At 34.0% G+C, this 23,350-nt stretch overlaps 1 protein-coding gene across 3 annotated transcripts in view; it reads left to right on the plus strand.

The window, feature by feature from the left end:
* Positions 1–23,350, plus strand: part of LOC113518776 (peripheral plasma membrane protein CASK) — a 294,948-nt gene that overhangs the window by 2,169 nt on the left and 269,429 nt on the right. For 2 of the 3 annotated variants that reach the window (XM_026903758.3, XM_026903759.3), the window contains exons 2-11: positions 133–245; positions 1,224–1,329; positions 2,282–2,359; positions 2,739–2,920; positions 4,612–4,680; positions 7,440–7,615; positions 8,061–8,183; positions 8,937–9,111; positions 9,832–9,953; positions 10,674–10,871. In XM_026903758.3, coding sequence (XP_026759559.1) covers positions 133–245; positions 1,224–1,329; positions 2,282–2,359; positions 2,739–2,920; positions 4,612–4,680; positions 7,440–7,615; positions 8,061–8,183; positions 8,937–9,111; positions 9,832–9,953; positions 10,674–10,871 — 1,342 coding nt within the window. The remainder of the gene's footprint in view (positions 1–132; positions 246–1,223; positions 1,330–2,281; positions 2,360–2,738; positions 2,921–4,611; positions 4,681–7,439; positions 7,616–8,060; positions 8,184–8,936; positions 9,112–9,831; positions 9,954–10,673; positions 10,872–23,350) is intronic. The other variant, XM_052898542.1, reaches the window with a different exon arrangement.

Consider the following 23,350-nt stretch of genomic DNA (forward strand, 5'->3'; position numbering starts at 1 on the left):
ATGGAACTGCGAGGAGTTTGACCTTATATGGTATATTGCTAGCAATGGGCTCTTGTCTGTCCCCATTATTAACAATCCCTTCCCTCCAACAGACATATGTTGTCTTACATCTTTTTGTGTGATCATTTCCAGGGGACCATTTAGTTTGGTCCGCCGTTGTGTTCACCGTCAAACTGGACAGCAGTTTGCAGTGAAGATTGTTGATGTGGCTCGATTCACCGCTAGCCCTGGACTAAGCACTGCAGGTATATATATATATATATATATATATATTTTAAAGATTAAAGTGTTTCCTGGCATAATGAAGTAATTGCATTAGGTTATCTACCTATACATACTCATATATTTCCAAATAACCATTTTCCAAAGGATGTTATCAAATTATCAATTGGTGATACCTAACCCATTCTATACTTTGAGAATTTGGATAATAGATAAATAAGTATAAAGAAGTCACAGTATATTTTGCTTTACCATATCATATTACACTACATCATATAACATTTCGCTGATTAGTTGACTAGATGATGCAAGAAAGATAAGAGTATTGATTAAAGAGCATTAATTCTTACCTCATTTCTATTTTCAAACAAATAAGTGATTATGAGCACATTTTTTGTAAGTATCTACAATATCTGCAATCTGTCTATATTGAAGACTAATTTCTTGCCTACTACTTCGTATGCACGGATTTCAGGAGGAAATTCAATTAAATAAACCATCTCTATATGTTCTGGAACTAAAACATACACCAGTTTTTAAGTTAGACCTTTAGGGATATAACAGTGAAAACTATATTCATATTGGTGCAGTAGTTTTTCGTGACGTCAGAACAAATATACAGACAGACAAAAATTCTAAAAAATATTATTTTGGCTTCTATTGATCCTATTAAAAAGCTTTATATGAATTTTTGAAATATTTTCCATGTACAGACATTGTTCAGTTAAATTAGTGTTAAGTAGGAAAGTGGATGAATGTAAAGGAAGGGGACAATTGAAGAAAAGGTGGATGGATTGTGTGATAAATGATATGCATAAAAGAGCAGTGAGCCCAGAAATGACAGTTGACAATGATTTGTGAAAGAAGAAGACATACTGTGCTGACCTCAAATAATTGGAAAAAGACAAGGCAATAATAATGAATGCAGACACTAAAGGGCCAAAAAATACTTATATATGGTTGACACATGATTATAAAAAAATTATTAAACGATGTTCCAGATCTGAAACGAGAGGCTACAATATGCCACATGCTAAAGCATCCACATATTGTGGAGTTACTTGAGACATACAGTTCCGAGGGAATGCTGTACATGGTCTTTGAATAGTAAGTATTTATCTGTGCTAATAGTTTAGTTTATCTGAATATTCCTCATTTAACCTCAAGAGTAATTTAAACTAAAGAGTCATTTAACCTAAAAGTTACGTAGGCAATCTACGTAACTTTTAAGCACATTGGCACATTTTTGACTGCTTGCGGTTAGGTTAGGTTAGGTACTTTTAACTGGTATTTTAGTCAAAAGTATTATTGACTAAAGCATACGGTCAAAAGTACTTTTGGCTAATTTTGCTAGTCAATAGTACTTTTGACTGGTTAAGTTATATATTAATTTTATATTAATTATATATATATTTAAAAGTACCTAACCTAACCTAACTGCAAGCAATATATATATAATCTTTATAATCTGCATCATTCTTTAAAGGGAATAATAAAGAGTTTTCATTCATTTAAATGTATGAGTATGTTGTAGATAGAGACAAGAAATTGTTTAGAATGATAAAACAAAGGCAGTCTTTCATTTTTATTTACCTTAATATTGTTTTATTTTTTATACTACTTAGAATGGAAAACAAGTTTACAGACCACCTGATTGAAGGTGATAACTGTCGCCTATAGATATGAACAATACCAGGGACAATAGTGTTGGCCATGATGTCAATCATGCATTGCCATTACTGAGGATTAAGGTATTATGGCTCTGTACCCTGTAATATGTATAAATTATCTTTCTTCTACATTATTTTCTGTTTATTAATATATATATATTTTCGTGCTGTCTCTTACATAGTAAATAGACAGGACCAAGTACTAGAGGTCTCTGTCTGTAATACATAAGTTCATGCACTAGTCTAATAGACTTCTCTTCAGACAGTTCAGTACACAATATTGTCAAGGATATTATCTTCATCATACATTGGCAGTTATAATATGTTACTGTATTGTTTTTTAACTTTTATTGTATTGTAAATGAAAAATTCAACATTGTATTTTTCAGTATGGATGGTTCTGATCTCTGCTTTGAAGTGGTACGCAGGGCCAGCGCTGGTTTTGTCTACAGCGAGGCTGTAGCATGGTAAGTTGGATAATTTGAACTAGCTATATTTCCTTGCTTTGCTCGCGTGAAGTGGCAGAGTGAATCTTATTCAAGTCCATTCAACCATTTGAGCGTGATTGAATAATTGACGTATTATAAATTTAAAATCTTTATGGAGTTATCATTATACATTTTAATACTACTTAGAATAAATAAATCACTGTACTGTATTTTTAAAAATGTTTCGTCGTTTCGTATCAGTTCTTTCTTATTTCTTTGAATATATTCATTTCTGTCTCTCAAATTAGAGCAAACAATACCTATTTACAAAATTAAAATCGGTTGAGCAGTTTGAAAGATTACAGTAAGTGAGCGTTGTGGCACGGGATTTTTATGTATGAAGATTATTTACTTCCAGCCACTACATGCGTCAAATACTCGAAGCACTGCGCTACTGCCACGAAAACGATATCGTACACCGCGATGTTCGGCCGCATTGCGTGCTGCTCGCAGGCCGGGATAATTGCGCCCCCGTCAAGCTTGGCGGGTTTGGTGTTGCCGCTCAGCTGCCCACACCGACATCACATCGCGCGCCTCCAGGTTTGTTAAAATAAAAAATTAAAAAAAAAGTAAGCTCACATATGGTGATCAAAATAAGGATAGGACTGATTTACCATCATATTTTGACGTTTTAGCTGTCAAAATAAGTAATTCTAAGATATTTATCTTCCATCAGTTTGTGACGTTTCTGTTTAGCGTGTTGCTCTATGCATTATAATTCGTAGCAGTATCTACTAACAATTTTTGTCTTTGAGAATGATATGACATTTCGAATTTAGTCATTTGTATGTATGTTATATATGTATAATATTTTGTAATAATAATAGTGGAACTGTGCACTTTTCCCTTGTAAATTCCTTACAAAATCCTAATTTATATTTTTAAAGTTTAAGTTTACTAGTCGAGGTCATTGATGTTTCTATTCTTATTTTGATCGTATTGTAATTATTGAATCCAGCAGGCTGACTTTTGATGGTATTGAATAGACGTCAAACGGACGATACTTAGATACATAGAGTTTGTGTCTTCAGTACACACTATTACTATTTCACTTTGTTTGACATCTGTTCAATCCCAATTTGATTATGTTAAAAGTCACCTTGCAGATGTGCATTGAAAGTAGAGTACCATCAAACAATTTGAATAGTCATGTAGCAGGTAATGTATATTAGGAAATATAAACAATTTAATAAAAATGAGTAGGTGTCTTTTCTAGAAAAATGTTTCATGATTAGAGTTTTATGTTTTAGTATTTTTTTTTGTTGTGATATTTAAAAATATACTGCAAATATTTGATTAGATTACTGCATAATAACAACAAAAGTAGCAACAAAGTTGTGAGTTTCTATACATAACGCCATCTAGGGGCAATAACTGCTATGTAATAGTACAAAATCATAGTACTGAGTAACATTGTAAATAAAAAGTAGATTTTTTTTTTAATTCTGATATATTTATAAAATTTTATATTAATTTGCTTAATTATTATACATAATCCCTTAAATTAAGTGCAGTACATTTTTAATCACATTATATTTTTTATACATACTGACTATCGTAATTTATATGCGAAATTTATTTGCATATATGGTTCATAGAAATTTATTAGTTTTTTAACTCTTGTTGTAAAGTTGATTGATTAGAAAACTGTTATGTTTCACAAATATTTCTCTATATATTTTAGTATTCGACTTTAGTGTTTTGCATAATTATTTAATTTTATTAGTGTAATTTGAAATTAATGTTGAATGTATGTCGAAAATTGAAGTACTTATTATAATTTTAAATGCTTTTTTTTATATAATGTCTTTTTAATTATGTTCATTTATTTATTTGTTTATAATTTATCTTCTGGTACTTGTAGTGGTATTATATTATTTAGTCAAACTATTCAATGTTTGTTTATTATTATTTACTATAGGCGAGTGCTTTACTACTTATTTTTCTTATTGGTGTAAAATGTTTGTATTCATATATTCATAAACATCTCAATTAGAAAGTTTTGATAAAATAACTTTATTTTTATATTATTATAATGTCCATGGTGTTGTTAATGTTTCTTTGCGAAGTTAACCACTTTCCATCAGGTGGATTACTCGTAATAAATAAAAACACTACTCATCCTGTGTCTTTGATTCTGATAATTAAAACTAATGTTATTAAACAATATAATTTCTCTTAATAACTAAAATTATAATAACGAGTTCATGACAGTTGATTGTATTGTACAGAATTGGTGATGGACAATCGACCGCTAATGGGTCCTATGGGCCAAGCGTATCTCAAATCAGACGAGTACGGTAAGACTTCCACAGTGAAGTTGTACCCTAACTGCATGGACATTATGTGCAGTTTCCATCAGCACATTTGTCTCCAGTCATAATCACAATGTAACACCATATGTCTTACGCGACAGACAATAAAGTGCAAATTCGCTTAAACGGATCACGTATTAACCGATTTTTTACATTAGCACCTCACAGTAACACATTGAGTGGTCGCTCTCGCTATGAAATGGGACCATATGATCTCCTGTCAAATTGTTTTATTTTTTAATTACAATTCTTATTAGAATCCTACTAGAAACTAGATAGAAGCGATTTTTAAGTGACGGATGCGGGTGTATCCTACACCGTAAGTTGTTAATCTTATCTTTACTTTTTGGCAAATTTTTGGGTCAGCACAATACTTAATATTTTTCCTCTAATTGGTTTTCCTCTTTTAATTAGATTATCTTTCATGGTAAACACATCTTTTGAATGATTGACCCCTCGCATTACGTTCATCCACGTAATGAATTTCTTTGCATCATAATTATGTCCATTCTGAGTTAATCGGAAATAATGCTAATAATATGTTAATAGACAATAAAAAAAAAAACATACATTTTGACAGGATATCGCATTATTACGTTTCGTTTCTTAGCATAGTGGCCTCTTAAAATTCATCATACTAACTCCCCGGTATAACATGTGATAGTCTTGATGTACAATCCTATCAAAATCATTGTATTGTCTAATAATCGTTTCATAAACTAAAGTAAGTATTTGACGTTATATGTTTATGTCATTATTTACTTAGGATAATATTTAATCGGGCGAATTCAAATGGGTATCTTAACTAATGGTGTGTAAAAATACCCATTTAGTATTTACGTCGTCCGATATATTATTATCCATTAACTAATAGCACTCAAGTAAGTAGAAATTTTTGACTAATGATAAAAAAAACTAACTGATTATAATAATTCAATTGACTAATAATACAAAAATTTAATAAAGATACTAAAATAAATAACGATATGGCAATCACTATTTATCTATATATATATTGTTAATTTCTTTTATGAATATTTAAAGAGCACTTGTAGTGGATATGATTAAAATTAGAAATTATGGAATTCCATGATTTTTTGTCTAATGTCTTTACAAAATAGCGGAATTTATGTTTACAAAAAGTAAATTATGATTGTATTTCTTGATATTAATTCTCATGGAATACCAGTTCACAATTTTTTTTTGGAATATTTCTATAAGGAAAAAAGATTCGCAATTAATAATTGTTATTGTATAAGCCGTTAACCGTCCACTGCTGATCATAATTTCCCCCATAAGGGTAGTTTTTGCCAGTATATACAGCCAGGTACAGTATGTACAGCCAGGCATAACAATTAATAATTGTACTTGACAATTAATAATTGCCAAGTAATCAATATTCCATTTTCTTCTTTAACGTAGTTTTGAATTATACTGTATAAGCACAGTAGGCAGTATTCTTTTCTATTTGTGGTCTAATAAATACGGCAGGCAGTTTGTTAGAATTATGCCATAGGCGTTTGTTTGACTGAGCTCTTATTGTGATTATGTATATCTAATAATCGTATGCTTGAATGTTGATATGGCTTTCATGTTACATTATCATGATAACAGCTCGCTTGTGCCAATACAAATGTATTAAAATAATTTAGATTTTATGTTATTTAGTCTTGTCAATAATATTTACAAATAATAAATATATACTAAAAACTAGAATGTAATGGTAACATTGTCATAGGGTTTTTTTTTATTTTCTTGATTAGAGTGATATATAAAAAAATTTATATCATAAGTAAAAATTTATAAAGTTTTTGTTTTAATAAAAAGTTTTGTGAAATTAATGGAAATCGCGCGATATTATTATATTCCAATAGATTAGTGTAAATTAAACTATAGATATCTCATTATAATTTATAATTTTTGTTTTCATTTTTTTGTAATTTAAAGGGTATTTACCCAATTGTACTTCAAATTGGTTTAACATTGAGCAAACGTGCACTAGATGGCAGTGAAAACTGAACTTGTAAGTTCAGTCATAGTGCTTTCTTTTATACATAGATGGCATTGCAAGTTTATAAGTCTGCTGTTTAATCTATTTTTGTATATGCCTGTAACAGCTGGTGTAAAGGATATTTTTCACAAATTCAAAATTAAAAACAAAAAAGAATTCCAAGGTAAAATATTTTTGTTTCATTTTCTTTTTATAATTTTGCGCTAGAAATTAACTAGAATTTTAAATATCGTCAATGAAACACATCATATAACAGACACAGAACTTTACGTCTATTTAGTGAGATAGTTTAGATATTTAGTGAGAGCTTGCATAACTTATTATGTACGAACATAATTATTACTGTGAAAAATGAGATAAATGTATTCTAGAAGAATTTCCCATTTCCTTTAAATAACAATATAAATCCATATATTTTAATCATTATCATCATGACTTCAGATATTCTTTGTCCACTGCTGATCTTAGGCCTTGCCATATTTAGTTTAGACTATAAATTTATAAATCCGTAATGGCAATTTTTTTTTATATTTTAAAATATTTTTCGTTTTGCTTTGTAGTTACAACTCTGTGACACACATATAATTCTGAATGTGTATGAAAGTAGCCACTTCTGCCAAAAGCCAATTTTCTTCAGCCATACTATTCGCGAGGCCTTAGCCTAGCAAGTTGGACTAAGACATGCTTTAATTTTTTTTTTATATAAAACACATAATAAAACTGTTCTCCCTAGGTCGTATTGGCACTCCTCACTACATGGCTCCCGAGGTAGTTTCCAGCCAGCTGTACGGCAAGCCTGTAGATGTATGGGCCGCTGGCATCCTACTACATGTACTCCTAGTTGGATACCTGCCATTCACCGGTACACGGGAAAGATTGTTTGAAGCTATCTGCCGTGGGAGATTGAGGGTGAGCTTTGAATATTACCAAAATATCACAGGGGTTTTTTAATGGATGATAATATAATGGTAAACTCGCCTGCGCTAACGGTATACGCTGGTGGGGCATCAGTGATGGATGATAGGTGAGAATGAAAAGGCATGTCAGTTAGCCAACGTGATGAACTCACTTGGAATAGAACACGACTGTTTCTAGGGGGAACAGCTAGAAGGTCGACCTGACAGGAAGTATTGCTAGCAATGGGGCTACTAATCTCCATTATTAACAATCCCTTCTCCCAGCCAGTTGGATTGGTATAGGGTATTTTCGAGTTTTCCTTATGTATTAGATATTATTGTATAGTTTATTTCCTTAGCTATTTCTTACTAAGGACAATAAGGGGTGCTGACACGTCTTATTCGTACTCCATCACTACTATAAAACAAATAATTGTACATTATTGTTACGTTCATAGTTCGACGCGCCCCTCTGGGACGATGTAAGCGACGCCGCCAAAGATCTAGTCCAACGTATGCTCACAGTGGACCACACTCAAAGAATCAATATCCAAGAGGTGCTCAACCATCGATGGATAAGGGTACGTGTTTGTGGTTTCTACACTTTTTTAATCTTTATTAATATTATATATGTGGAATTGAGTTTATTTGTTATTTCTTGATACTTTACGACTTGACTAATTGAATGAAATGAAATTTGCTATAGGTACTACTCGTACGTGTATTTAGAATGGAGAAGGACATAGGCTACTATTTGTTCTGGTCAATTAATACGATGCCGTGTGGTCCTTGCATAGAATGGGCTACCCGTTTCTTTCCCGTGGGTGTGGTAAGAGGCGACTAAGGGAAATAAATGGTCAAGGGATGCGCAGCAGCGTCCCTATTAGAACATCACCAAAGCCTAACTATAGTTGCTAATCCGCCAGCCAAGCTTAGCAACAACTGGCAAAACTCCTCTTATGGAGAAAGTCTATGTTCAGCAGTGGACAGTTAAGGGTTGATATAAAAATAATTAATAATTAATAGATCCTGTTCACGCGTATGAAAAAAAAATCAGTACAAAGTTAACAATTTATAATTAATTTGATATGAACGTCGTGAACGTCAAGTCATGGCATGACTATACATACATTATAGCAGGTAGTTACTCCACTGAGGTAGAAAAAAACCTCTTAATTTGCCTGTATTTTTTGTGCATGCTACGCGATATCTTCGTAAATACTAAACAGACTGTTTTTCTTCTGCAATCTATTAGGTTTGTTCTCGTAACTGACCAATATTGATTTTGCGAACATTAATTTAGTTTATATAGATAACTATAAAGTATTTTACAGGACCGTGACAAGCAAAACCGTATTCATCTGGCGGGAACAGTGGAAGAGCTTAAGAAGTTCAACAGTCGGCGGCGTCTTCGCGCCGCTACTCTTGCAGCCGCGGCCGCCGATGACGAAGAAGATGAAGAGCAAACTGCTCGGCGTCAGGTCATGTTGGAAGAGGCCAACGCTGCTGGTGAGTAATGTATTTTTTTTATTATTGAAATTGATAATTTTGTCTTTTTTATGTGCAACGACATCTAGCTGTTGTTGTTACTTGTCTTTGTTTCCCCTAGATGGCATTGTATATAGATTTTTTCTGAAATGGCCAATATTTTTATTTTTTGCAAAGGAAGGAATTTATTTTTGTTGAGAATACTTGTAAAAATAAAAGAAAAACATAATATATATATATATATATATATATATATATATATATATATATATATATATATATATATAATATATATATAAATATATATATATATATATATATATATATATATATATATATATATATATATATATATATATAATTAATAAACGATAGTTTTCTGGGGTTGAAAATGGGGTTATTTCATACCTAATATCCTATCTGTTTTTTCGGGTCTTAAATTTATCATATAAGATTACTGAATAAAAACAACTATACTGGCCGTCACAGTCATCCTTCGTAATTTAATTGCACTAATGAATTGCTTTGAGTTTTAATTCGCTGTGCCAAAGATTTAAAAAAATGGAGAGAAATTACTAGTTGTACTAATTTGCTATAGTAGATATTAGCTCTGTTGAGCTTCGTGATGTTTCCGATCGTATATTTCAGATTTTTTTATTTCGGTATATATAGAGAAATTTCTTAGAAGCTTCACTTTTTCTTCATTATAATGTGTGCTTATAATGTTATGTTTTGTTGCAGCTGTGAATCTAGTAGTGGAGTCCTTGGATGACGTATCAGTACTTCAGGATGGACCAACGTTCATGGATCCTGATTTGTTCCATAGTGTGCTTGACGATTTGCAGTTGAGAGCACTTCTAGAGGTAAGATTATCTTTAAGTTTGATTTTTCAAGATATTTTTTTTTTATACAACAGAATGGCAAACAAGCTGACGGCCCACCTGATAGAAAGTGGTAACCGTCACCTATAGACATGAGCAGTACCATGGACATAACAGAGTATACTGTTTCGCCCATGATACCCTCCATGAGTTGCTATTCCTGAGGACTCAGGTGTTATTCCTCCGTACCCAGTAAATTCACGCCATATCCCACCCTTCAAACCGAAACACAGCCATGCAAACACAAGTGCTTTACGATTGAAACACGAATAGGACAGAGGTACCCAAGCAATCGACTTTTGTACAAAGTCTCCTTCTGGTAATTTATTAATTTAATTTCCTTCTCAATGCTTTTAATTATGAATTTTGCGCATTAAGATCTATACAGAATTAATGTAATTAAATGTATATTAAAATATTATATAACGTAAGCAATGCGACGACTTTAGTTTTTTGCAACTATCTAATTTAAAATTAAATGGGAAAATATTTACTCACACATATCTTCATATAAGTGATTTGCCACTATTCAATTTATGAAACCAACGTTTCTGAATTAACTCAGGTTACATATAATGGATAAGATCTTTTACTCCTAATTGTTTGATTTCACATAATACATACAGGGTATCATAGTTTGAGGATAAGACATTCAACGTGATTGTGTGGTATGTATTATTAATTCCTTAACTGTATCGGCAGGTATACGACCGCATCGCGTGCACGGTAGTGGTGACAAGTGGTCGGGCGCCGGCGGCGGAAGGTCGCGCTCGGTGTCGGCAAGCGCTTGAAGCGGCTGCACGGCTGCGGCACGCCGGCGCTGCACCCGCTGCCGCTACGCCCGCCACCGCCTCCGCCATACACGAGCTGCGGAGATTGCTTGCACTGCCTCATATAAAGGTCAGTCCATACTCATTGTAGTGCCGAGCGAATAGGACGTACTATCACATACACAGTTTTTGTAATATATACGAGCGTGGGTCATTGCCACGTATACGACTACAGCCGCTAAGAGTACGTAAGGATGATGAATGAATGAATAAATTATGAACAGGAAAAAAATAGTATATACTTTGTTTATAGACAAGGTATTGTACTACTGTCTGTGGAACGTAACCAAAGCCTAATTGTGGTTACCAACCCGCCTGCCAAGTGTTATAACTATAAAGCCTCCCTTATGGAGGAGGTCTATGTTCAGCAGTGAACAAAACAGCTGATATGTTAATGATGTTTACCGCAGAAGTCTATGATTTTAATAAACATTATATTTATGTCAAATGTTACAATACACATGATGACACTAATATGAAAGAATGGAAATATTTTACCAATTGAACTGTAGCACACTGGTGTGCTTCAATACTTGTTGTTACAGTGGATAATGGCAGATGGCGCTATAGTTGAAAAGAAATTCGTAACAACAAATGTATGGATTGATTTTCAGTGAAACATAATAGATAATAAGACAGAGTATTCCAACGTGAATGAAACATCAACCATTGTCGTTGAAAGTTAAAAATAAAAATAGTAGTAGGATTGGAATCTTTAACTTATCATTTCAAGGTTGAATAAAAACCTCATTAGAGAATTCAATTCAGCAAAAACATGCGACGAAAAAAGTAAAAATAAAATTTATCCAATCCGAATGAAGTTATTCTTTTTAAAATGTACATGGAATTTATGGGTTTCAATATTTTTGAACCAGTACAAAATTTTATTCCACTTTACTTTTTTTTACATAAGAATTTTTTTTATGGTACTTAGAGTGGCGAAAACTGAGGGTCCACTTGATTGAAAGTGGTAATACTCCCCTATAGATATGAACAGCACCGTGCCAATCGTACAATTAGTGCTTTGCCATTTCGAATGTATCCGTACAGTTCTATTGTTCAATTCTATCACATTACAGGCACTTAGGCCTGCTATTTGCAGCACGACTTTAATAGAACTAAATGGCTAAAATGCCCGTTTCTAAGAACTTTGGTGTTATGTTTCTGTACTTTGTAATTTCACTGTCATATAATATTCTAAAGAGAAAAGATTTGATTTTTTGTATGTTTGCCCGTCACACATATCATCACAACAACGACTCACTGATTTTAAAAATTCTTTTACATATAGGAAACTACATTATCTGGCTGTTTTAATTTTTATACAAAAAAGCCTTTCAAAATCAGAGCGGGCCGCTAGTAAAATATAATTAGATTCTGTCTGTATAAAATTACTCTTTGTAATCCGTTGTCGTCGGACATGCATGTAGTGTGACGTCGCTCTTTTTAACAAAGTTCAGCTATCACTTATTTACGGTTATCACTAAGGAACTATTATATTTCAAGAATTGAATATTCCGTACCATATGATATCAAACGAAAGGGAAACCCGGTTTCACCCTTTGTTGACAAGGCTCATCAGAAATCGCTTCATACGAATTTTGTATTCAAATTCAATATACTCGTATGTCGTCAGTCGCTGCGGAAAACGTCCTATGCTTACTAAACACGCATAGAAATGTCAGTGACATATTTAATACATGTACCACATATTCATATAGTCTTTTTACTTTTTAAGAAAGTCTTTTCGGTTAACAGTCGAAGGGAACAAGACAAAAAACTGTTTCCCAGATACAATATTACATGCACTGCTACAAGCTGATCACGGACTCGCTTCAAATAATTTTGAATAGAACAGAAGAGTCGTACCTCTATTTACCTACATTTGCTCTTACAAAACTTTTATTAGGGCACACATGCTGGGAATACGAAATGAGAGTGGCCTTGCTCAAACAAAATTCAATATCCATAACTTGGACGTATAAACAACAAAGATTTCCGGATAAACAGCGTCGGAAAATAGCTGTCCACGCACCTAAAGGGCGACCATACTTCATAGAAATATGAGATAACATAATATTTTAAGAAGTGACCAAACGTGTGCTTAAAATATTATATGTCTCGCCTTTATTTCCCTTGACGATGTCAACTGTTTATAGTTATTTTTATAGACTGTTTATTTGTTACTTACTTCGTATTTTATTTTTATTGTCGACGCAGAGGGTCGCGTGTTATAAGTTTGTATGTGTTTTTGACTCTGGCATCATGTCAATCAATAAAGCAATTTCAAAGTCCATCTTTTTGCTTTAAAGTTTGTTTAATGCAACCTAAAGAGCCTGAGGCCTATTTGTCATGTCATGTGTGACACAAGACAATAAAGTGCATACATTATTCTGTGGGGGAGGGGATTGCAAGTTATGAGGGCCAACGATCTGATTGAAACTATCTTGGTTAATTCTTGGTAAATTCATGATGACGAGCCACCTAATTTGACTTCATTGTTACCAAGAATCTGTCGCTAGGACACAGTAGCACAGACGGTGTTACCATTCCAGTTTTATATATAGTTATTATATTGTTGTAACAGCCGTTAACTGTCCAGTGCTGAACATAGCCTCTCCCATAAGGGGGTTTTGCCAGTAGTTGCCAAGCTTGGTAGGCGGGTTGGCGACCGCAATTTCGCTTTTGGTTGATGATGTTTTAAAAGGGATGCTGCTGCCCATCTCTCCACCCTTAGTCACCTCTTACGACACCCACGGTAAAGGAAGGGGTGTCCTATTCTATGCCGGAATCTACACGGCAAGTTTTATATATTATTTATCAATAAAAAAATTCCGTAATCAATTAGGATTGTTAATGTTTAACACTTTACATTGCCCGAAAAAAGCAATCGACTACATCTACTAAAGTAAAAATTCGTCAGTAAAAAAAATCTTCAAGTTATTCATAATGCTGAAGTTGGTTCGAATGTATCGGAGAATATTATATTTACGTGGCGCGTCGTATGTTGCTCTTATAAAAGTTTTATGTTATGCGCCCGTATCTCTTCATTTACATCTCAGGAGTAGGGTTACCATAAATTCCGTAACACTATTACGTACCGTCCGTATAAGTGTGTGAAGATTTGTTTCTCATGTACTGAAATGGTACAGATGTATTCGTCCTTTTTGTAAGTAGTTTATGGTTTACTAATTTTGTTTTATAAAAGATATATTGGTATTGGAAAGGAGATAAAATATACTGAATGAGAGTAATACTGTTTCTTTCCCGCAAGGGAGTAGAAGATAGATAAATGAAACTGGTAAACGGTGTTGATGCCAACTTTACTCAATATTTTCCTTTATTAATGTTTTGTATTATTCTTTATTTTGTCATTGTTATTTGGGAAACAAATAAATTATATATACCATATATATATATATATATATATATATATATATATATATATATATATATATATATATATATATATATATATATATATATATATATATATATATACATATATTCTATTTTGAAAACACAGTCAATAAAACTGAATAATGATTGTATTAGAAAATATTTTGGGTTCAGTTCTCTTTTTAAATGCAATTTGATTTAGTAACATATATAATAGAATGGAAATCATCTTTCGAATAGTAACATTTTTATTAATTCATATACATCAATAAATTTTTGGTTATTGACGCGATGAGATTTCCCTGTAGGAGAGCGGGTTTTGACTAATGTAGTACCTATAGTTTTTTTAGTTTCCTTCTTTTTGTCTTGTAAATTATGTAATATTACTTCTTGCGTTTTTACATATATTCTTCTATTCATCTCTGTTTACAGTCGTCTCACTAGTCAGACCCTTTTTGGTCGTGTGATTTTTCACATAGTCCGTCCATTTTTTTTCGGATCTTCCTCTGAACTTATAACCATCCACATTTATACGTAACCCACGTTACCTTTCTTACCGTATTCTCTTCTTTCCTACTTATCACATGCCCATACCATGACAAACTACTTTTCAATCATATAAGAAGAGCATTAAAATTATAAGTAACAGATACAAATACCATGGTTAACCTATTTCATGCTAGGTCAAGATAAACGTACCTAAGCCTAGCTCTCGGCATCTCAGTGTCTGTTGAATATATTATAGTAATGCCTATATATTTTAAAGTAATTTATGGTATGTTCTGTTACCTATTCAGTTAAGCAACAAAATTTCGTAAGATTGGTGGCAGTAAGCTTGTTCCGTTTTAAATCAATGTACCTAAGCGGGATTTATTATGGATATTGTGACAACGCCTTTCGAAATCTATTTGAAAGAACAGTAATCTTATTAAGTCGTCTCATTTTACTTTTTTTTTCTGTAATATTGTGTTAAAGTAATGGATATTACGTGTCATTATAATTTATTGTTATCGTAGACGGTGATTTTTTTTTTTGAAACTGCGAAAACAAGCTCACGGCCCATCTGTACACATAACCGGTAACCTTGTATATTGATGAATGTGGTGTAGGCGAAAAAGGTTGTTTTAATGAGAAACGGGCGTGACGTGTATGTATGTAATTATGTATGTGTCGATTACTAACAGTGTTATTATATACGAGTGTGCGATAAATGTGTGGCATTTTCAATTATCATTGTAAAGTTTCCTGAAAGTTATAAGGCGATGCGTCCTTAGGGTTTGGTGTGGGGTAATGATGTGCCGAATAGGCTTTTTTTAGTATTCGAATATTTTGGTACTCGTTAAAAACGAATCGAATACTGATTCGTGTCCGAGGATTCGGATAAGTATTCGAATACTTTTTCTATTGATATATCTAGCTATCTATATTCACACTAAGTCCTATATGGTATAAATAATCGAGTCCCAAAAATCTCTATCCCTTACATATATGTATCTATGTATTTGTTATATGTATTTATGTGTGTAGGTTTATTATTATTTATACATAAGTGTTATTATTATTTACATATGTAGGTGTATACAGTTTTTTTTATTGTATTATATATTAAATTTTTACTAGATATTATTTAGTTTATCTTTAACTGTACGGTCCTGACCCTTGTACATTCTACAGTTTTCTTTCAGCTTCTCAAAGGTTGATTGTAAGATATAGCTTTATGGGATAAGTCCGCCATTGTATATTAAATCTTTTAATGTATCCAATATTAATTATGTACAATAAAGATTTTACAATACTATACAATTTTTTTTATTCGGAAGTTTATTTTTATGAAGATAATAAATCTTCAGTAATTTAATAATTTTTGTTTTCTTTGGTACTACCGAAAATAAGATGCTGAAAAAAATAGGAAAATGAAAAACAAACGAGTGGTATCTGAGTACCGTTAGTATTTGAAACCTGTATTCGAACATCGTATATCCGAGTACCTACTGTATATTGAGTAATCTAGTACATACTAGGTATTTGAGTCAGTACTCAAGTCAACTTGACTCGGTACATTACTAGTGTGTAGTCTCTATGGATTTTAAATTGATACGACTTGCTTAACGAGGTAAGTCCAATTTTCTTCCGCCATTAATCATGCTTACAATCGTGCATGTAAATTGGCTCTGTTCTTAGGAACTTATATGAGTGTAGTTACTTTGTTCTTAACAATATCTTTGGTAAAGGTCTAAAATTAACGATGTAATATAATACATAGATTATGTAAGACGTATTCTATTTCGTATAAATTAGGTTGTTATTATTATTATTAAATGTTTTAGCTTCCAATATTTTGAATTAAGTCCCGTGTGGTCCCGGTGTAGAATAGGCCACCCTTCCTCTCCCGTGGCTGTTCTAAAAGGCGACCAAGGAGGGCGTGGAATGGGCAGCAGCGTCTGTCTCTAAACATCTCTAAAGCCTGACTGCGGTTGCCAGACCACCTACCAAGTGTGGCAACTATTGGCAAAAAACCTAGGGGAAGGCAAATGCTCAACAGTGGACAGTTAAAAGCTGATATGATGAAGATGATAGTGATTTTGAATGGAATGTGTCTCTGACTATGTAATTATGGATTAGTTTCTTTCCTTAAAAATATGTTATTGTATTGCTTTTTAGCATCAATTGTAATACAATTTGTACATAAATAGGTATGTCTTTAAAATATTACTCGTTAAATAAATGTGATTACATTTGAAAAATTAACCATTACGTTATTTATTTTTTAGTAATATAAAATAATTTAGATACGTTTGAAAAAGGTTACACAGATGTCGCCTGTATTGCGGTATAAAACCCTCTTAATCTACCTTTACACAGCCACCTTGTCAGGGGAAGGATCTAATTACGCTGTAATAACATGTCATCCTAAACTTGACAGCACTCATTATAGGGAGTTGACGCTTATTAGAACAAGCTGGAGTAAATTGTGTTTGCAAATGCAACGAATTTGTAACGTAACACTAAACTGTGAGACAAAGGCTGTTCCATTCGTGTACAGTTAAGGCATGATTAATAATACTATATGGACGTGAGCTGAAAGAATTTGTAGCTGCAATTTGTTGTGGCGATATTACAGGACATTTTGCAGAAGTGTGTTGACCTCTTTAGACTTTTTTGGGTCAACGAAGTGAGTTAGGTGTCTAGGTAGTCTTTCTCGGACTGGCGATGAGTTTTTTTTTTTTAAAATTAAATGTTTTTCATAGTCCCAAAATAAGTAAGACAAAATAAATAAGTGCTCCCTGCCGAGGTTTTCCCGAAAGGCATTCTTCTTGAAAATGGTGAGATGATGGAGAAATGGTGTTCTTCAAAAGGGGGGTAAAGAGGTTTCTTCAGGGTCGGCAACGCGCGCGTAATTGGAAATGCAGGCGTTCATAGGCTACGGTAACCGCTTACCATTAGGTGGGCCGTATGCTTGTTTGCTACCTCAGTGGAATAAAAAAAAACGTAATCAGAATAGTTTGAAATGTAATGTACCATGAATATGATTAATATATCTTGTATTGCTCATGGTGCTATTTGTAATTATAGATGATGGTTACACAATAAAGTTGACTGGGATAGTTAGCTTGATTGCTACTTAAGTTGTTATTCTTATCACAATATCAACCGTTAACTGTCCACTGCTAATCATAGACCTCTCCCATAGTTTGCCATAAGGAACGGTTCGAGCCAGCCTCCAGTTGTAGGGGGGGGGGGGATTGTTAGTAATGCGGACTACCGGTCCCATTGTTAGAAATATGTCCTGTCAGATCGACTTCCATGTAGTTCCTTCTGGAAATCATTGTATTAAATTCCAGTAGTATTCACCAGGATGGGTTAACTGGCCTGCCTTTTCATTCTCTCCTATCATCCCCTATTGGTGCCCTACTGGCATATACCGTTAGCGCAGGCGGTGTTTTTTTTAATGAGTGAAAATGATATAGTAACCCCGCCTGCGCTAACGGGATACGCTGGCGGGGCACCAGTGAAGGGTGATAGATGAGAATGAAAACAGGTCAGAGCCCATCATGATGAATTCATCAGGAATTAATCATGATAGTTTCCAGGGAGAACCGCGAGGAGGTCGACCTGGTTGGGTATATTGCTAGCAATGGGATTCTCAGTCTCCATTAGGCGGTGTTAGCAGTTTGTTATCATCCATTAAAAAAAAACCTCAAACTCTATATATAAATATATAAATTTATTCTTTAATTTGGTTCCTTTATTGACAATTCTGCAATAATAATATTAACAGAGATTTGAAATTATAACTAACTGTTTAGTTTCTTGTAGTTTCTTATAGAGAACTTTCGAAATTGCAATAGACTCACAAAAAAATGTCGATTTAAAAACGATTTTTGTAAGCCTACTTGAATTAAGTTTATTTTCATTTTAATAGTTAGCTTACCACATACCAGCTTTAGTCACGTAACGATGTTTTGATTTAATAATACAGATTAATCAAATTGTTTCAATTTCGTCGCTATAATCTGAATTCGGCCACAGATAATTTTTGAACGCGTTTCTATTATCTAACGGACAAACATGATGTGCTGCATTATTTGAGACTTATTTTGTTACGGCTTATCCCTCGCGGAGGGTTTGCCTTGCCCCAGGGCACAGTGTAGCACACTTTGAGTATCACTGATCTAAGGGAAAAGCTCATTCAATTCACGAAATGTTATATGACATAACCCTCCTCAAAGAGCATAGGCGAAATATGGAAATAATTTTTGACCCTTTCCCGTAATAAATTTTTTTTTAATAAAATATAATAAAAATGTAGACAAATGAATAACTGAATCGATAATAAGAGAGTCTGGCGATGTCCAATTATACTACAAATTATAAATCGATTGATTGAGCGATTGTTTTGACTTCATTCATCAATTCTTTTTATCAAAACTTAGTCATTTTATCATTAAGTTCTATTCAAACGGATTATAAATCGATTGCAGGACGCGGTGTGTATGAAAAAGTTAAACATATTTTTTTTTATTTTGATGAAAGCTGTTCATTTTCCTGAATAGCGTTCTATTTTATTGAGTAGCAGCTATGACCCGCGAACTTTTGTATATGTAATGATATTTTGTATTATGTATTATTAACAGATTTGAATGGAAATTGTTAGATAATACGAGCATTTATTCATGATTTATCATCATCTCGGTCATTATCTGTCCACTGCTGAACACAGGCCTCCTCCACAGACTGCCACAAGGAACGGCCCTGTGCCAACCGCATCCATCGACTCCTCTCTCCTCGCTTAGCACAATATTATTCTTATTTCTAATTTACACGGATAATAAGTTGCAACTAATATCTATAGTAGCATTATCTACGTTAAAAGGAATATTATATAGCAGAAATATTCTTGTTTAAAAGAATAAAGCAGAAACATCGAAACTTACTTAATATCCAGCCACAAAGTAACAGAGTTGCGGACTTACTTAATATCCAACGACCGTGTTGTAACACAGTTGCGGAATATTTCAGTAGGTACGTAAAAATCTCGTGTCATTCTGAAACTGCAAGAGCTAGTTGAAATGCATTGTATTTCGGGATGGCCATTGTCGTGTGACTTGAAATAGAAATAGTAAATGTGATGTCTTATTTATAGACTGGTAGTCCATACTATGACACTCCTTCCTTTCTCGTGGGTGTCGTAAGAGGCGACTAAGGTGATTGTAGTGATACGCAAGCGAGTTGGTTAAACACTAATTTATTCATTGAAAGAATAAATAGAACAAATTATTACCGGCCAGTATTTACAAATTATTAGTGGCCAGTACGTGAACATAATATACTACATCTCTTTTCCTTCGAAAGAAAAAAAAATAATAATAATAAAGTAACAAGTTATACAAATAAAGAAAAAAAAATATATTACTTTTTTTTTTCAAAGAACAACAAATATTTCGATATCTATGTATAGTATATCGTAAGTTTATAATATGACGCTTAGTTATTAACATAAAAGAAACTTAACATCATCAAACATAATAACTAAAAATAAAAATAAAAACACTCCAGATTAATAATAATCATAAAAGAAAATATTAAACTAAGCCTACTATTTTATTCTTTATATTGTTTAACAAATAAGTCTGTCAGCATTCGCGCTGTTCTTTCCTTTGACCTTGTTATAGGAACTAAGGGCGGCGAAAGTGATTTATCACTTAGTAGTTTATTTTCACTGTGTGAAGAAGCTGAATGGTGGACATCTGTCGTAACAGTACTAGATGTGGCAATTTCTTTCGAGCTTTGAGGCAACGAAGACATATCGTGAGGAATTTGCCTACGTTTACGTGCACGTTTAATTGAAATCGCTTCTTGTGAAGTGCCGCATTCGAGAAACGCTGCTGGTCGACTTTGAAACAAATGAGCTGCTTTACGAGTTCCTGTAGTACGTGCGACCAATTGACTGCGATTGCGCCTATAACGACTTCCATGTTCATCTTCCACAATATATGATCGGGGTTGACGGGTACGCTCTACAATTGAAACTTGTTTTCTACAACGATTATCAATAAGAGTCGCTTTATCACCTGGAAAGAGAAGTTTCAACGGCCTCGTCGACAGATCATAATGCTTTTTAATTTTTTTCCTGTTTGCCATTAACGCTGAATAATTCCGTTCATTATTCACTTTCTCAGACAGTAACTTTTCAGTAATCGGTAATTTCGTATTTATTCGCCGACCCATTCAAATTTGTGCAGGAGAGTCTAAATTATTCCGTGGTGTAGCCCTAAAATTTAAAAGTGCCATGTAAAAATCTTGGCCCGAGTCCACACATTTCTTTAATATATTTTTTATCGTCTGGACGGTCCTCTCACTCTTTCCGTTAGACTGTGGGTAAAGCGGAGACGACGTCACATGTTCTACTTCCCATTCACGCATAAACCTCCTAAATTCAATTTTTGTAAGCTGGACCATTGTCAGTAACTAATTCAGTGGGAATACCGTGACGTGAAAATTGTTCCTTCATAAAATTAATCACGTTTTTAGAGCTCAGACTTTGTAATATTCCAACTTCTACAAAATTAGAAAAATAGTCAACTAAAATAATGTATTTTTTCCTTTTGTATTCAAAAATATCGGAAGCTAACTTCCGCCAAGGCAATGCCGGAACAGTATGCTGCAGCATGGCGCCGAGGACGAGGCGCGTGCAGCGCGCACGCCGCGCAGCCCCGCACCGCGCGCTCCACGTCCTCGCTCATGCCCGGCCAGAACATCACCTCGCGAGCACGCCGCTTACACCTCTCTATGCCTAAATGTCCCTCATGCACTCGCGATACCATATTGTCTCTTAAAGTGCGCGGAATAAATATACAGTCACCCTTGAAAATCATATAATCCATACAATGAAGTTGTTCGCGATAAGGCCAAAAACCAATTATATTCTCATGGACGTCACGTCTATTCTTAGGCCAACCGTTAGTAATATAATTCATCAGTCGTCTGCAGTCATTATCAATCTTCGTTTCAGCCCTAATAATCTTCATTTTTTCTTCGCTGAAAGGTACATGTTGTAACACGAAACATGTTTGAATTTCAATTTCGTCAGTAACACGATCATGCATTAGATCTTTTAAAGGTGCCCGCGACAGTGTATCGGCTATATACATATACTTTCCTGGTGTATATACTACCTTAAAATCATAGCCTTGAACTCTCATCATCATCCTCTGCAAGCGCGCCGGAACAGAAACCAATGGTTTATTAAATAAAGTTTCTAACGGCTTGTGATCCGTATGAACGGTGACATCTGATCTACCGTAGATATACTGCCTGAAACGTTCGGCTGCAAACACGATAGCTAGCATTTCCTTTTCTATCTGCGCATACCTGGTCTGAGTGTCGGTTAAAGTGAGCGATGCAAATTCTACTGGACGACCATCTTGCAGTAGCACAGCGCCCAATGCTACACTGGACGCATCAACAGACACTACTACGGGGGTGCGCTCACAGTACAACGCCAACACTGGCGCACTCGCTAGCTTTGCTTTCAGTTTATCCACAGCCTCAGTGTGCTGAGCCTCCCACAACCACTCGGAATCCTTTTTAAGTAATAACCTTAACACATTTACACATTCCGAATAATTTTGAATAAATTTTGCTAAATAATTTATCATTCCTAAGAATCGCTCTAGTGCCTTTTTATCATTAGGATAAGGCATCTCCATTATTGCTTTAACTTTTGCGGAATCTGCTCGCATACCGTTTGCATCAAACTTATGTCCTAAATATGTAATTTCAGACACTCCAAATTGACATTTTTGACGATTAAATTTTATACCAACATTCCTGGCACGTAGCAAAAGACATTTAAGCCTACAATCGTGTTCCTCTTTATTGCGGCCCCATACAATAACATCATCAATGAAAGACTCGACTTCTAAATCTTCTAGATGTTGCCTAATCTTAGCGTGAAACACCTCGGGTGCACAGTTAATGCCGTAGGGTAAACGTAAAAACTGGTACCGTCCAAACGGCGTGCCAAACGTACAAAGGTCAGCACTGGCCTCATCAATTTCCACCATCCAGAAACCACACCGTGCATCTAAAACACTGAACACCTGAGCACCACGTAATCGCGCTGCCAACTCGGGCACCGTCGGCAAAGTATAATGCGCACGCCGGACTGCGCGGTTAAGAGGTCGAGGATCAAGCAAACACGAATGCTGCCATCTTTTTTTGCTACGGGAACGATTGCATTAACCCATTCAGTAGGGTATGTCACCTTTCTGATTACACCTAACCCTTCCATTCTATGTAATTCCTGACGTAATTTGTCCTTAAGTCCCAAAGGAATTTTTCTAGTAGGACAGACAACGGGCTGTATGGTTTTATCTACTATAATACTATATTTCCCTGGTAATTTACCTAAACCTTGAAATAAATCAGAATATTGCTCAATATTTAATGCACTTATTTGATTGACTAAACCTAAAACAATTGAACTTTCCAACCCGAGTACATTCTGACAGTTAAAATCAGAAATAACAAATGGTAAATTAAAATATTTATTATTATATTGAAAAGTAATTATATCACAGCCTAAAATTGGCAATTGATTACCCGTAAAGGAATGTACTCGTTTTGTGAACGGTTTAAGATTCATAA

The sequence above is a fragment of the Galleria mellonella genome, unplaced genomic scaffold (assembly GCF_026898425.1).
Source record: "Galleria mellonella isolate WM207_F2 unplaced genomic scaffold, CSIRO_AGI_GalMel_v1 utg44, whole genome shotgun sequence".
Lineage (NCBI taxonomy): Eukaryota > Metazoa > Arthropoda > Insecta > Lepidoptera > Pyralidae > Galleria > Galleria mellonella.